Here is a 13,077-nt window from a genome sequence, read left to right as displayed (position 1 = left end):
GAGGGAGCATTTTTAGACATGAATTGATCACCATATTGCACACCGTAATCAAAGCAGTCAAACTAAGTATTTAACTGTGTGTTTATACATTTATTGTCAGGCAGAGTATAATACATTGGATATCATTTTACTGTTTTTCAAAATAATGGACCTAGTTTCCTTCGAAAATAAAACATTACTCAGCATAAATAATGTTCATGAGTTGGGCCAGAAAGACTTAGACTTAGTCATCAGGGACCAACCACACTTCCTGTCTAGATGTTGCTACCGAAATTTGAAAAAACAAACAAACAAAAAAAAAGGAAATACATGATGAAGGCCAAAATTTACCAACATGTTTTGTTTTGTTTACCAAATTTATGGTATTTTAATTTAATAATATACACCATATAATATACAGTACATGCTGTACCAAGCATCATATACTGTAGGGCTTTAGTCAGTAACAGTGTGAATACAAATTGTACTTGTATTAAAGCTGCACATAAATAAATAAATAATATGTATAGCTGCCTATTATACTTTTTGTACCTACTTGTGTGGTTGGCTAGTTTACTGCATAAACAGAAATATTTCAGGTTTCAGGGTGATATTTGAAGAAGAAGAAGAAGAACAAGAAAAAAGAAGAAGCCTTCATTGTACAATGTATATACAGTACAGCGATGAATTGGCACCCCAAGTATCCTGGGATAGGCTCCAAGCCTCGCAACCCTGAATACAGGGTTTCTTCCTTAGGTACTTCAATTTCCTCCCACAGCCAAAGGACATGCATATACTAACTGGTGTTCCCAAAGTGCCCGTAGTGTGTGAATGAGCATGCGATGTGTGTGTGTGCCCTGTGATGGATTGGCCCTCCCTCCTGGGATAAGCCAAAGGACCCACTACTGGATGTAAATGCAGAATAAAGCGGTATAGACGATGAGTGAGGACATCATATGCATGTTGTTAATAAAAGTTTAGCAATTTGGGGGCAGACTTTTCTCAGAAAGATGAGTCAGTGCTGCCCTCTGCTGGAGAAACCGTATTCTGTCGACCAGACGAGTATGTTTTAATACGCATGCGCACTGTCGTCCCCCAGAGAGGGTTATAGTTGTGAAGTTTGAATTTGTCATCCACACATGGTTGTTGGATTTTTACCCAGTTAGTGGTGTATTTTATATTTTGTACGCAGCTAATTGTAAGTACTTTAATTTTTCCTTGTTCTGTATACAAATTAATTAAATCTCATAACTGAAGTCCAGCATATGGTTATAGGCAAAGATTGTGATTGCTGTAATCAATATATGAGAAACTGTTGTATTATCCTGGTAAGGCTGGTTGGTTGTAGACTTTGTTGGCTTGTATACCTGCGTGATTAACATTTAGAAATACTTGTCACTGCTGTGCTAATTATAATGCATTTGTTCACTAAATCACAGCTAATGAATGAACAATTGATCAAACAGGGGAGACTCAATGCCGGTAACATAGTCATGTTTTTAGCTAGTTTTAATAACCTTTAAGACACCTTTATCAATTTTGAAGGGACTTTTCGGACAAAGTTGACTTCCCTTATGGGCAGTGAACTTCCCTCGACAAAACTCCATCGGTCAGACCACTCTGCGAAGTCACCAGCGTGACGTCACTTCCTCTGTGCGTTACCATGGAAACATAAGCACCTCGGATATCTATTGCTGCTGTGAAAATTTCACATTACGGACATTAAATATAGAATGTTTATCGGAACAAAAACTGCTAATATTATAAAACGTATGCTATTAACTCTTGTATAACTTGTAAATAAATTACTGATTAACAATAATTGATTAAACACGTATGGAGATTTTTTTAAATAGCCTGTATAATATTACAGATTAATCAATTAAATCAAAATTTAATTAATTGTGTCCTATTAATATAATGTCATTCCTGATAATAATGATGATTAATATATAAATGCTTTTTTGAGCTCCATTTTTTTTTTTAAGCTCCAGTGAGACGCAATGACTGATGGGTCAAGTTTTCATTCCCTATTCCGGTAAAGTGAAGACCTGTTGTTCAGTTGTTCCCTACACCGTTTTCAGTTTCCTTTTAACTGAGCAGTTTCACTCCCTGAGCAACTAGCATGGAACATTGCTCGTGCAAAAAAGCCATACCTTAAAAAGGGAATTTGTTAAAAAGTGCCTCAGTGATGCTGTTGCTATTCTTTGTCCCGAAAATTTAAATTTAAAACGTTTAGTAAAGGACCTTCAGCTGTCACGGCACACTGTTGAACAGAGAATAACGGACATTGACAATTCACTAGAAAAACATTTATTATCAGATCTTCAGAAGTGCCGGTATTTCAGCATTGCGTTGGAAGAGTTGGTCGATGTTCAAGACAAGCCACAATTGGCAATATTTGTACGCTTTGTGTCAGAAGACTGTGCAATTAAGGAAGAGCTGCTTGACACTGTGCCGCTGAAAGACAGAACTCGTGGCATCCATCTGAAAGAGACATGATGACTGTTGTTGAGAAAGCAAATCTGCAGTTATCAAAACTAACAGCAATAATTACTGATGGAGCTCCAGCCATGTTGGGATCTGAGAAAGGTCTTGTAGGGCTGTGTAAAGGTCTGTTTTGGGCATTTCACTGTATTATTCATCAAGAGCACTTGGTGTCTAAAAAGCTGAACTTAGACCACATCATGAAACCTGTGCTGGAAATTGTCGATTTTATACGCACACATGCTCTCAATCACAGACAGTTCAAAAATCTGATGAATGAATTTGATAAAGATCTTCCATCTGATCTGCTTCTACACTGTGGTGTGAGATGGCTTCCAAGAGGTAATGTGGTTTCTCGTTTCTTTGAGCTTTTGAATCCGGTGAAGCTGTTCCTTGCAGAGAAACATAAGTACTATCCATGATCCCCAGTGAATTTCAGATTTGGCTTTTTTGGTCGACATTCTGCTGAATGGATTGAATGTGGATCTGTAAGAGAAGTTAAAGATGCTGCCTGGCCTGGTGCAGAGTGTTTTCACATTTGTCAACAAACTCAAGCTGTTCAGGACACATCTCCAAAAGAGAAACTTCACACATTTTCCAACCTTGTTGAAGGCAAGTGAACAAGCAGCAGAAGTTGTAAAAGGGAGTACAGCACAATATGCAACACTCCTTGAAAATCTTAAGAAAAGTTTTGAGCAGAGATTCTCCAACCTACAGCAAAAAAGACCACAGGTTACATTTCTAATCAATCTTACATTTCGATTCACTGCTGAATCAGACTGTTTAAAAGCCCCTTTAGTAGAAGATGAAGCAGCATCTCGGCTTGAAATGATCGAACTTTCTGAGGATGACAGACTTAAAAGCGTTCTGAAGGAAGGAACCGTGGAGTTTTGGAAGATTGTGCCGGTTGAGAGATATCCCAGTGTCAAACAGGCTGCACTCAAACTACTGTCAAAGTTTGGGTCAACTTAGATCTGTGAATCTCTTTTTTTGACACTGAAACAAGTGAAATCAAAGCATCGCTCTGTTCTTACTGACACACATGTGAAAGAGTTACTATGAGTAGCCACAACTGAATACAAGCCAGACCTAAAAAAGATTGTGGAAACCAAGGATTGTCAGGTGTCCCACTGAGTCAAATAAAAGGAGGTAGCTGATTAAAATCCATAAAAACTATTCTGTTATGTAATTTAGTGTATAAGTTGTGATACTGTTGTTTGCACATCTGTTGTGTGGCTCTCTGCAGTGATAAAGATTTTTTTTGGCTCATTATGGCAAACGGGTTTGCCACCCTTGGTTTAGGAAATGAGGTTCATTATTTTGGTAATGCAGAAAAAAACAGATAATACTTGCACAATCATGTATTTAAGTTTAAAACTGTTTTATTGTGTAATGGTTTCAAAATACAAAAGCCAATAAATAAAATGTAAGAAAAGCATTAAAACAGAAATAAACAGAGCAACATTTGAGGAGTACTCTATTTAGGAGTATGACTGTTGTATTATGGTGCAAGTGTTTTCAGGGGTCTAATAAGAAATTGGGACAGATCCGGCAGATTACTTGTAAATCCAGTAGTCAGATTAATATTTTTAACAAATTGATAACATGAGGAGACACAGCTAATCTGTTCTACGGGTAAAGTATATATCAGGAGGTGATGAGCTGTGATATCATCACTTTGAGGTAAGATCTCTATATTAGATACATCTATACCATAATTAAATCTAGTTTATGATTAAAGCGGTGAGTTGCTCCACAAATGTAAAAAAAAAAAAAAGAAAAAAAGGGTAATTTGTAAGTCACTCTGTATAAGGGCATCTGCTAAATGTATACAGTAAATGTGATAGTTTATTACCTTTGCTTTATTGCTTACCTTCTTCAGTAGTTATCCCTAATGTTACTTTGTCAGTTTATAGTATTTACCCTTATTATAGCTTTTATTTCCATATACTGTACGCAAACGCATTGGGGACATTGCACATCCTATTTTTATTTAAAACATGAAGAAAAAGTAATCAAATTTGATGTTATTTTACAAAAAGTAAAGAAAAAAATAAATATTAGGTTGTTCAAAAAATATATTTTTTTAGAAACTCAAACATTTCTTGTATAAACTAAAAAATGCTTGAAGATTTTGCTTTATTGTGAATCACTGAACTAATATTTATGTGTATACAGTAATCACGGTTTCTGAGAACTGCATCACAACTGTGTTTTTTTTTAGCCCAGAACAATTGCCCTACATACCACAATTCCTCTGCATTTCTTGGTTTTGCCTTGAAAACAGCACAAGTTTTCTATTGGATTGGGCTGGCCACCCTATACGCGTAATTTTGTTGGTCTGGAACTAAGATGCTGCTCGCCTACTGTTGTGTCATGATGCTTGAACCACCATGCTTCACTGTCTTTCTGCTGTGGTTTGAATTCAGTGTTTGAGCGTCTGACTGTCTGAGGCCACTAGACCTAAAAAGAACCCAAAATGTTGTTTCTTTTTAGACCAGTTTATGTGTTCAATGGGACTTTGCGAGGGGGCGTCTTTCCAACAGCTTGGCTTCACAGGTGTCTACTGAGGTTGATAATTGGCTAAGCCATTTTGACTATTCTTCAATCTATTTGAATGGTAGTTTTCCCATTTTCCTCCAAGTCTTTCTGGTTTTGGTTGCCATTTTAAAGCATTTATATAATTTTAGCTGAGCAGCCTATAATTTTCTACACTTCTTTAAATGTTTTCTGTTCTTCAGTCAACTTTTTAATTACAGTATACTGTTCTTCTGAACAATGTTTGGAACGACCTTTAGTCAGATTTTCACAAAAGATATCCACTATGAGCAACATGTACGACATTTGCTGCATTTGTCCTTAAATAAGGGCCACCTTTTTGACACCATTTTTTTTTTTACAGAATGAATGACTTGACTACCTGAACTGCTATTATTTTGAACATGCACCCTTTGATTAATGATTTAGTTACACAAAATCAGCAACATGCATGTCATGACTGTTGGGTCTGTTGGTTTTCCACTACACCCACAAGTAAATTATTTGCCATGTAGAAATATAATTGTCATTATTGATCTGGAATACAGGTGTTGAACTTCTATTATTTTGAGAACAACTGTATATATTTTTTTATCTATTTATTCCTGTTGTTATTTCGGGACTTGATTGTGAGCATGGCAATATACATGTATGCAGGGTTCGTCATAGATTACACATAATATTGTTTGTGTTTTGTAGGATTCAAAGTGTGTTATCCCCTGAATGTTCTCATGAACATAAAAAGTGATACAAAATACAGAACTTGAGCCATGCAGGGTATGGTGTATGTAAATAAGATACAACACCAATGCCCTTATATTAAGAATCTCACTCCGAGCATTTTTAAAAAGTTGGCAGTTATGCTACATGTATTTTTGAAATAAAAATGATATGGTAAATTTTTCATTTGGCTTTATTATGAAATTATGAGAAATTATCAAACCACAGATATTTTATATTTTTTAATCTTGTTTAACCATCATTATTTCCTTAAAATATTACATTGTTAATTATTTCATACTTACTTGTTGTTACACATTCTGCTGCCGAATGCTGCTGAACAATTAAGAATGTAATAAATTTGCATCATTGTACAGTAGATTCAGTGACAAATTTGTCTTAGTGGATTGGGGGTATCAAAAAATTGCGAGCACTAATTAGTCAAAATTGCAGGGATTAGAAGCCCTATTTGCCCGTGTAAGAAAATGCATGCGCCCATGTACTTGTAGCCGCTCAACCTGTGCACTTAATTTTGAGTTTTGAGATTTTGGAGGCATTTGAGGCAGGGAGAATTGAGACGGATTTTCATTCTGTGTAGTAGGAGTGAATTATTTGTTAGGAAGAAATAATTATGACAGAGGACAGAGATACAGTACATACTGTACTGCTTAATAGAAATGCTAAACTCTTATATTTTACGTTATTTTGTATTCTTTAAATGCAGCATTTGGCTTTGAAGTGACAAAACTAATGTTATAAGGAGCATACTACATTCAATTAATCATTAACATTTTTAAATTTACCTATTTTTCCCGCCTGTACTGTGATATATATATATATATATATATATTTTTTTTTTTAGATTTTGAATTAATATCTTTGAATATGTGGCTTATTACTCTATATACTTGCAAAAGCACATACATATACTGTACATATGTACCAGTATATAGCCTCATTATACACGCATTACATCCTATACTTGGTATGTAATAAGAAAAATGATTTTCAATGTTTTGCCTGAAGCCCAGCACATGTTTAAAATCAATGTTTATGATTCCTGTAATAAATTTATTGGAAACTGTTATATTATTCAGGTAAGTAGTAGTATTAATTTAGAGTTTTGGTAACCTTAGTGGGTGGATTCATTTCCAGTTGAGTGCAAAGAAAATGTATTGTCATTAAGATGATTACTGTACTGTTTATATTTTTAGATTTTCATAAGCCCCTTTCACACAACACAAGAAGGGAACAATATAGGCTTTATTAAGCTTCAGCGTTTTGTGTAAAAGGCACAAAGATGGAATTGTTTGTTGTTGTTGTTGTGCCCTTATACCTGGAGCAGTGGCAGTGACAGAAAGAAATTAGATCTGTTATTAAGTATTGTAAAGTATAATTGAAAGCAATGGGCTCATATAGCATTAGTTCAAGTTCAAGTTCAAGTTCAAGTAGGCTTTATTGTCATTACAACCATATACAGTTAGTACACAGTGAAACGAAACAACGTTCCTCCAGGACCAAGGTGCTACATGCAACATAAATTTACAACATAAATTAACAGAGACACTAAACTAGCTAACCAAGAGGCCTAGTTAACTGGCTAGCAGAGACAGGACAGAGAGACCTAACATAAATTACAACATAAATTAACAATAACTAACTAGCTAAGTAACATTTTTATAGTCAACATAAAGTGCACGTGCAAATGTGCAAATGTGCAAATTAATACAAAGATATTAAAAAATAACCTTTTTTTCTGACAAATCCCACATTCTAAGTTGTGATTGGTTGCAATTTTAAATGTCATATTTCAGTGATATTTATGACTCAGTTGATTAAATTGATCAATATGTAATGGTATGAATTTAGGGCTTTCTTTATTTAAACATCAGCATCCTCTGCATATTTTAATAATGTAATTTATTTTAAATTGAGTTTATCTTTACTTGATTGATTTTCTATGATGTTTTGTAGCAAAACTATTTTAATACTCTAAGGAAATGTTAAGGAGAACATTAGGCTTTGCCTATAAATCAACACTTATAAAACTTGGTACAGGTAAATTAAAGGCTATACATTTGGAGAGCCTCAATAAAACGCAGCCGCACTCAATGACATCCTTGCACATGTGCAGAAGAGACGCGAGGTGGCAGCATTGACACACTGCACGTCACTCATGCTTCCTGAAGCAACAGGGTGTTCAGTGGGGTTTATGTCCTGCAGGATTGCACATAGTGACCTAAACCATCACATGTTGAGGCCCTTTACATGGGTTATAGCACCAAGTGCCTATACTACTAATACTACTACTTTCTACTTCACTTTTGTAATGTTCTGTTTAAATTGGCTAAATTTCAAAGGATTGGGTTTTTGACACACTATAGTTTAACACAATTTCTATAATAAACTGTATAGACAGTTCTCACAATTTATTCTCACTCAGTGTGAAACCTGAGCCTGCTTAGATGAACACAAAACTACAATCCAGGAAGGAACTGCAGCATGGCACACACAAAGCTCATGCTCAACAGTTTTCAGTCCCACTGTTTTTTATTTTATTTTAGTTTTTTAAGGCAGCCATGCTTAAAAAGCTCAGCTCCCGTGCGTAAAAACACTGAGAAACAGACAACTTTAATGAAATATAATTCTATTGCCATGAATTAACAAGATCATTATTGCGCTGCCTACTGCCACCCACTGACGGAGGTAGGCAACGCAATAATGTGTATTTCCATTATTCTGCCAGGCACAGGCACTCAATTTATGGCTAATTATTTCATATATAATGACCCCCCCCCCTCTCTCTCTATATATATATATATATATATATATATAGAGAGAGAGAGATCATATAAGTGTAATTTTACCTTTTTCCCAGGCACTCTTGACGATCTCTCAGGACACAATTTTGTGCAGCGGCACAGTGGTTGAACTTCACGGGTTTAGTTTGGATTTTAGTTCGCATTTTATATTCTTAGATGCTTAGGTACAAGTGCAGATAAAGTCTGGACTCTCAGGAAGTTTATGATATTAAAAAAGCCAACCTGAAATATTAAAACTAGAGTCAGTATAACAAAACACGCTGTGGGTGTGGTGCAGAAAAAATATATATTAATTAAAAACATTAACTAATTAATGACTAAAACAAATCGTACAAATATCTTAATGAAATTTATATAAATCGTATGAAATATCTCTCCTAGTCTAACTGTGCTTTATTGTCTAAATCAAATAATAATTTAGCGCATAGTAAAGCCCAATGTCATGTACTTGAATCATGTACATCATGTTGATAGCACAGTGTTATTGATTAATATCCATTAATGCATTACTGTAGTCAATATATGAAATATAAACTTGACTGTAGGAAATAAAAAAAGATGTCGCATAAAAATATTTAAAATTAAAAATTAATTAAAGTTACGTGATGCATTTTGCGGCGGGGGAAAAAGTAAAAACTAATCACTTACATCCTGATCCTAAAAATATTGTTCGTGGCGCGATCAGTCCCATGGCTTTAATGTATGGAAAGGGAGAGGCTGCGCGTGCACGACTCTTCCGTTTGCTCTATGGAGGCGGGAGCGCGCAACGGTTTCTGCTCACACACGATCGCATGCAGAGAACTACCTCCGGACTGCTAAGCATCACGGTGAGACGAAAATGTCTCATCTGCTGTCCATCAACAAATATTGCTTCGTTTTCCAGAGTAACATAGGAGTATTAATTATGTTTTGGAATAATTCTCATTACCACATCTAGATAAATCCCATCATATTTTATTGAGTGTTGTTTTGATTTGTTTCCATACGAGGAGTCGGAGTACTTGCGCACAGGTAAGACAGTTTAAAGACTTCCTAATACATGGGATTACATTTAAAATCAAAGAACTCAATTCTATATAAAGTTGCATTTGAACGTAATATTTTTTGACATAGAAGTAGTCTGCGCATCAGCACGGTCCTTACGCCACCGCATTCAAAGTAGTTAAATTACGAGATATATCCTATAGTAGTACTACTACGACTCATATTTGACATGCAGTCACGAAAGGACGTGGAGTTAAACGTTTTGAAAGGTTTTCAGGACCACGGATAGCGGGAATGCGGAGCGCGCAGTGCAGTGTCGCGCGCTTTCACCCCGGCAAACACGCGCGAACCGCACGAACACACCTTTGGTTTATTTCTTACATGGTGTATAGTCTAAGAACTTATGACAACGATATACTATAGTATTTTCAGTGTTACGCATAAGCTTGAAGCAACTATGCTCTATGCGTTTTTCCAACTTTTTTTTTCAAAAGTGCATTTACTCTCTTTCCAATTCTATTTCCCCCTGCATATGTGTGCAAAAATTACCAACAAGAATAACGCCCCCCAAATTTTATCATATGAGTATCAGCTTTTTTAAAGTTTATATCATATAGTTCATAGCCTTTACATTTGGCAAATGTATGAACAGTATACTTATCTCCATTTTTTGTAAATGTGTTTATTACAGGTGTGAAAATGGCGACCAGATACTTGGTGCTCCTTGCCTTGGGAATTGCAGTGGTTACCCTTGCAGTGACTGTACAGTGCTGTCCTGAACAGTGTACTTGCTCAGATAAAAACCCCCATCACTTTGTGGACTGTGCATACAAAGACCTTCAGCAGGTACCTAAGGGCTTGCCATCCAATGTGACCACTCTTGGCCTTTCAGCAAACAAAATAAAAGTGTTGAAATCCCACAATTTTGTGGGTGTGACCCAGGTTACATCTCTTTGGCTGGCTCACAATGAAATTGTCACCATTGAAAGAAACAGCCTGGCATCAATGTTCCAGTTAAAGAATCTGGACCTAAGCCATAATAAAATAGTAAATTTCCCTTGGGAGGACCTTGCTAACCTCACTGCTCTGCAGCTGCTGAAAATGAACAACAATGAGATGGTTAATCTGCCTAAGGATGCTTTCACCAACTTAAAAGATCTGCGTTCAGTTCGCATCAACAACAATAAGTTTACCACTATTGCAGAAGGAACTTTTGAACCTCTTATTTCAATGTCACACCTACAGATTTACCAAAATCCTTTCACCTGTTCTTGCAAACTGGAATGGATAAAGGATTGGATTATTAAGTCTAAAATTTCCATTCCTGAGCAGAACAACATCCTGTGTGAGGCACCTTCCAATTTAAAAGGTTTACAGGTCATTCAGATGCCAAAACTTGTATGTCAGGCCCCAACTGTTACCATAACCCCTGAACCCAACATGGAATACACAAGAATCCCAGAGGGGTCTATGGTCATCTTACACTGTGAAACTAAAGGGAGTCCCAAACCTGATGTTGAGTGGGAAGTATTTGCAGGAAATCAATTATTAAAATTTCCTTTGCCCTCAGTTGTTGAAAATAGTGAGATTCCTATTAATGGCGCACTTCCTGATACAAGATTTCTCATCTTTCAAAACGGAACTCTAATCATTCCTCATATGAGCAAAAAAGAAGATGGAAACTATAGCTGTTCTGCTACTAATGACATGGATAAAGCTGAAAACACAGTGAAACTTGCAATGGCTGTTACCAAAAAAGGAACCAACAACTCTGTGCTGAACACAAAAGAACGTATTAGTCAAATTGACAACAAGCCTGGCCCAGAAACAGGAAAAAATAATATATGGCCCATACATGAGAAGACCAAAATTCGTCCAACTGGAACAGCACCAATTACTGAACAAGTTAATACTGATACTTTCCCATTTCCCAGTAAATGTGGAATAAGTGATGGTACACAGTATATATCTAATCATGCATTTAACCTCAGCTTGGATGATCTTAAACAATACACCTTTGACTTTGGGGTGATTGCTTTGGAAGTGTCGGAGACTGAGGCAAAAGTCCAGCTTAATCCTTTACAGATGGCAAATGCCAAATCAAATCTTCACCTCAACCAACCCAATGACCAAGAAACTGTAAATAAGGAACCGGTTACACTTTACCAGTCATCATCCAGAAAACCTTCCATGGACATGCTGTATGTTTGTGTTAGCACTGGAAATGGACATTCGGTTGTTCAATGGTCCAAGATCGAGGATGGTGTCAATACATATCGTTTTCAAGGTTTAAAGCCGGGCACTAATTACACTCTGTGCCTTACCTATGGAGGCCAGGACTGCCAGGTTCAAGTTGTCTTCACGACAAGGAAGAAAATCCCATCATTGCTCATCATTGTGGTGGTCAGCATTTTCTTGCTGGCTCTGGCCACAGTGCCCTTGCTAGGAGCCACTTGCTGTCACTTGTTGTACAAGTACCAAGGGAAGACCTACAAACTAATCATGAAGACGCAGAATGCAGATCAGATGGAAAAGCACATAACAACAGATTTTGATCCGAGAGCCTCTTTTGTGGGATCAGAGAAAAACTTAAATGCAAGTGAGCTTGGAGAGGGAGATGCTGAAGCTGATATGGAGGAAGGAGAAGGGGAAGGTGAGGAAGCCGAGGGCAGTGTGGTGACTGAGTCCATTCCTGAGTCACAGTCCAAAACTCAGGAGGAGTTTGAAGTGGGCTCTGAGTATAGCGACAGGTTGCCTTTAGGGGCTGAGGCAGTGAATATATCCGAGGAAATAAATGGCAATTATAAAGAGCCACGCTAAAACCAACAGGGCGTATAATACTTACCTTTCGACCACATTCCAAACCAGGTGAAAACCAATGAGCACATTACCATACTATTATAATACTCTGCAGAAGGTGCATTAATCCTATTTTACCTCAGTTATTTAGCAACAAATGTATATATTTCATATTTTTTTTATATATTTTTTTTTTAAATAGCCTATCTTTACAAACAAATTAATTTAGTCCAACACACCTAACAATAAGTTGTACTTTCAACTTAACGTTAAATCCATCACCTGGAAGACTTGGCATTCCTGTAGTATACTTAAGTAAGTCAGTGTGAAATTCATAGTAACAGTCAATCACTTATACAATGTCCTTTAAATGAAGGTTTTGTGTCCACCCTGCGGTCTGGAAATACAACGATTTATTCATCAGTTGTTCAGTCCTCGGTGCACAGACTGTTATTTCTAAAAGGCATTTTTTTTCTCACTTCACGGCATGTGCGAAAAAAAGTAGGCAGAAAAAACCCCAGGTCACCTTCCAGTGACATTTTGTGTAATGTGTGACTTCAGATCTCCTTTAAGGAGCGGGTGCTTAAAAGATCCTTTCGCCTTTATGGACTGATTAAACGTCTCCTTTCTCTAGTTTAAGGTTACTTGTTCGTGGCATGTCACACAAAAAAGTATTTCCGAGTGTGTTTTATTAGAATATATAGGACGATAGATATTCTCAGTGTCGATATGTGGTGTAAAGCAGTAA

General features: G+C 36.5%; 1 protein-coding gene across 1 annotated transcript; it reads left to right on the top strand.

Moving 5' to 3' along the window:
- Positions 1-9,328: 9,328 nt before the first annotated feature.
- Positions 9,329-12,773, top strand: islr2 (immunoglobulin superfamily containing leucine-rich repeat 2). The gene is made up of 2 exons (XM_053476062.1): positions 9,329-9,557; positions 10,222-12,773. The coding sequence occupies exon 2, from the start codon at positions 10,230-10,232 to the stop codon at positions 12,348-12,350; it is 2,121 nt and encodes a 706-aa protein (XP_053332037.1). The 5' UTR covers positions 9,329-9,557; positions 10,222-10,229; the 3' UTR covers positions 12,351-12,773.
- Positions 12,774-13,077: the final 304 nt, after the last annotated feature.

Source organism: Clarias gariepinus, chromosome 2 (genome assembly GCF_024256425.1).
Source record: "Clarias gariepinus isolate MV-2021 ecotype Netherlands chromosome 2, CGAR_prim_01v2, whole genome shotgun sequence".
In the NCBI taxonomy this organism is placed as follows: Eukaryota; Metazoa; Chordata; class Actinopteri; order Siluriformes; family Clariidae; genus Clarias; species Clarias gariepinus.
The sequence above is the reverse complement of the archived record's forward strand: the minus strand, read 5'-3'. Positions and strand labels throughout refer to the sequence as shown.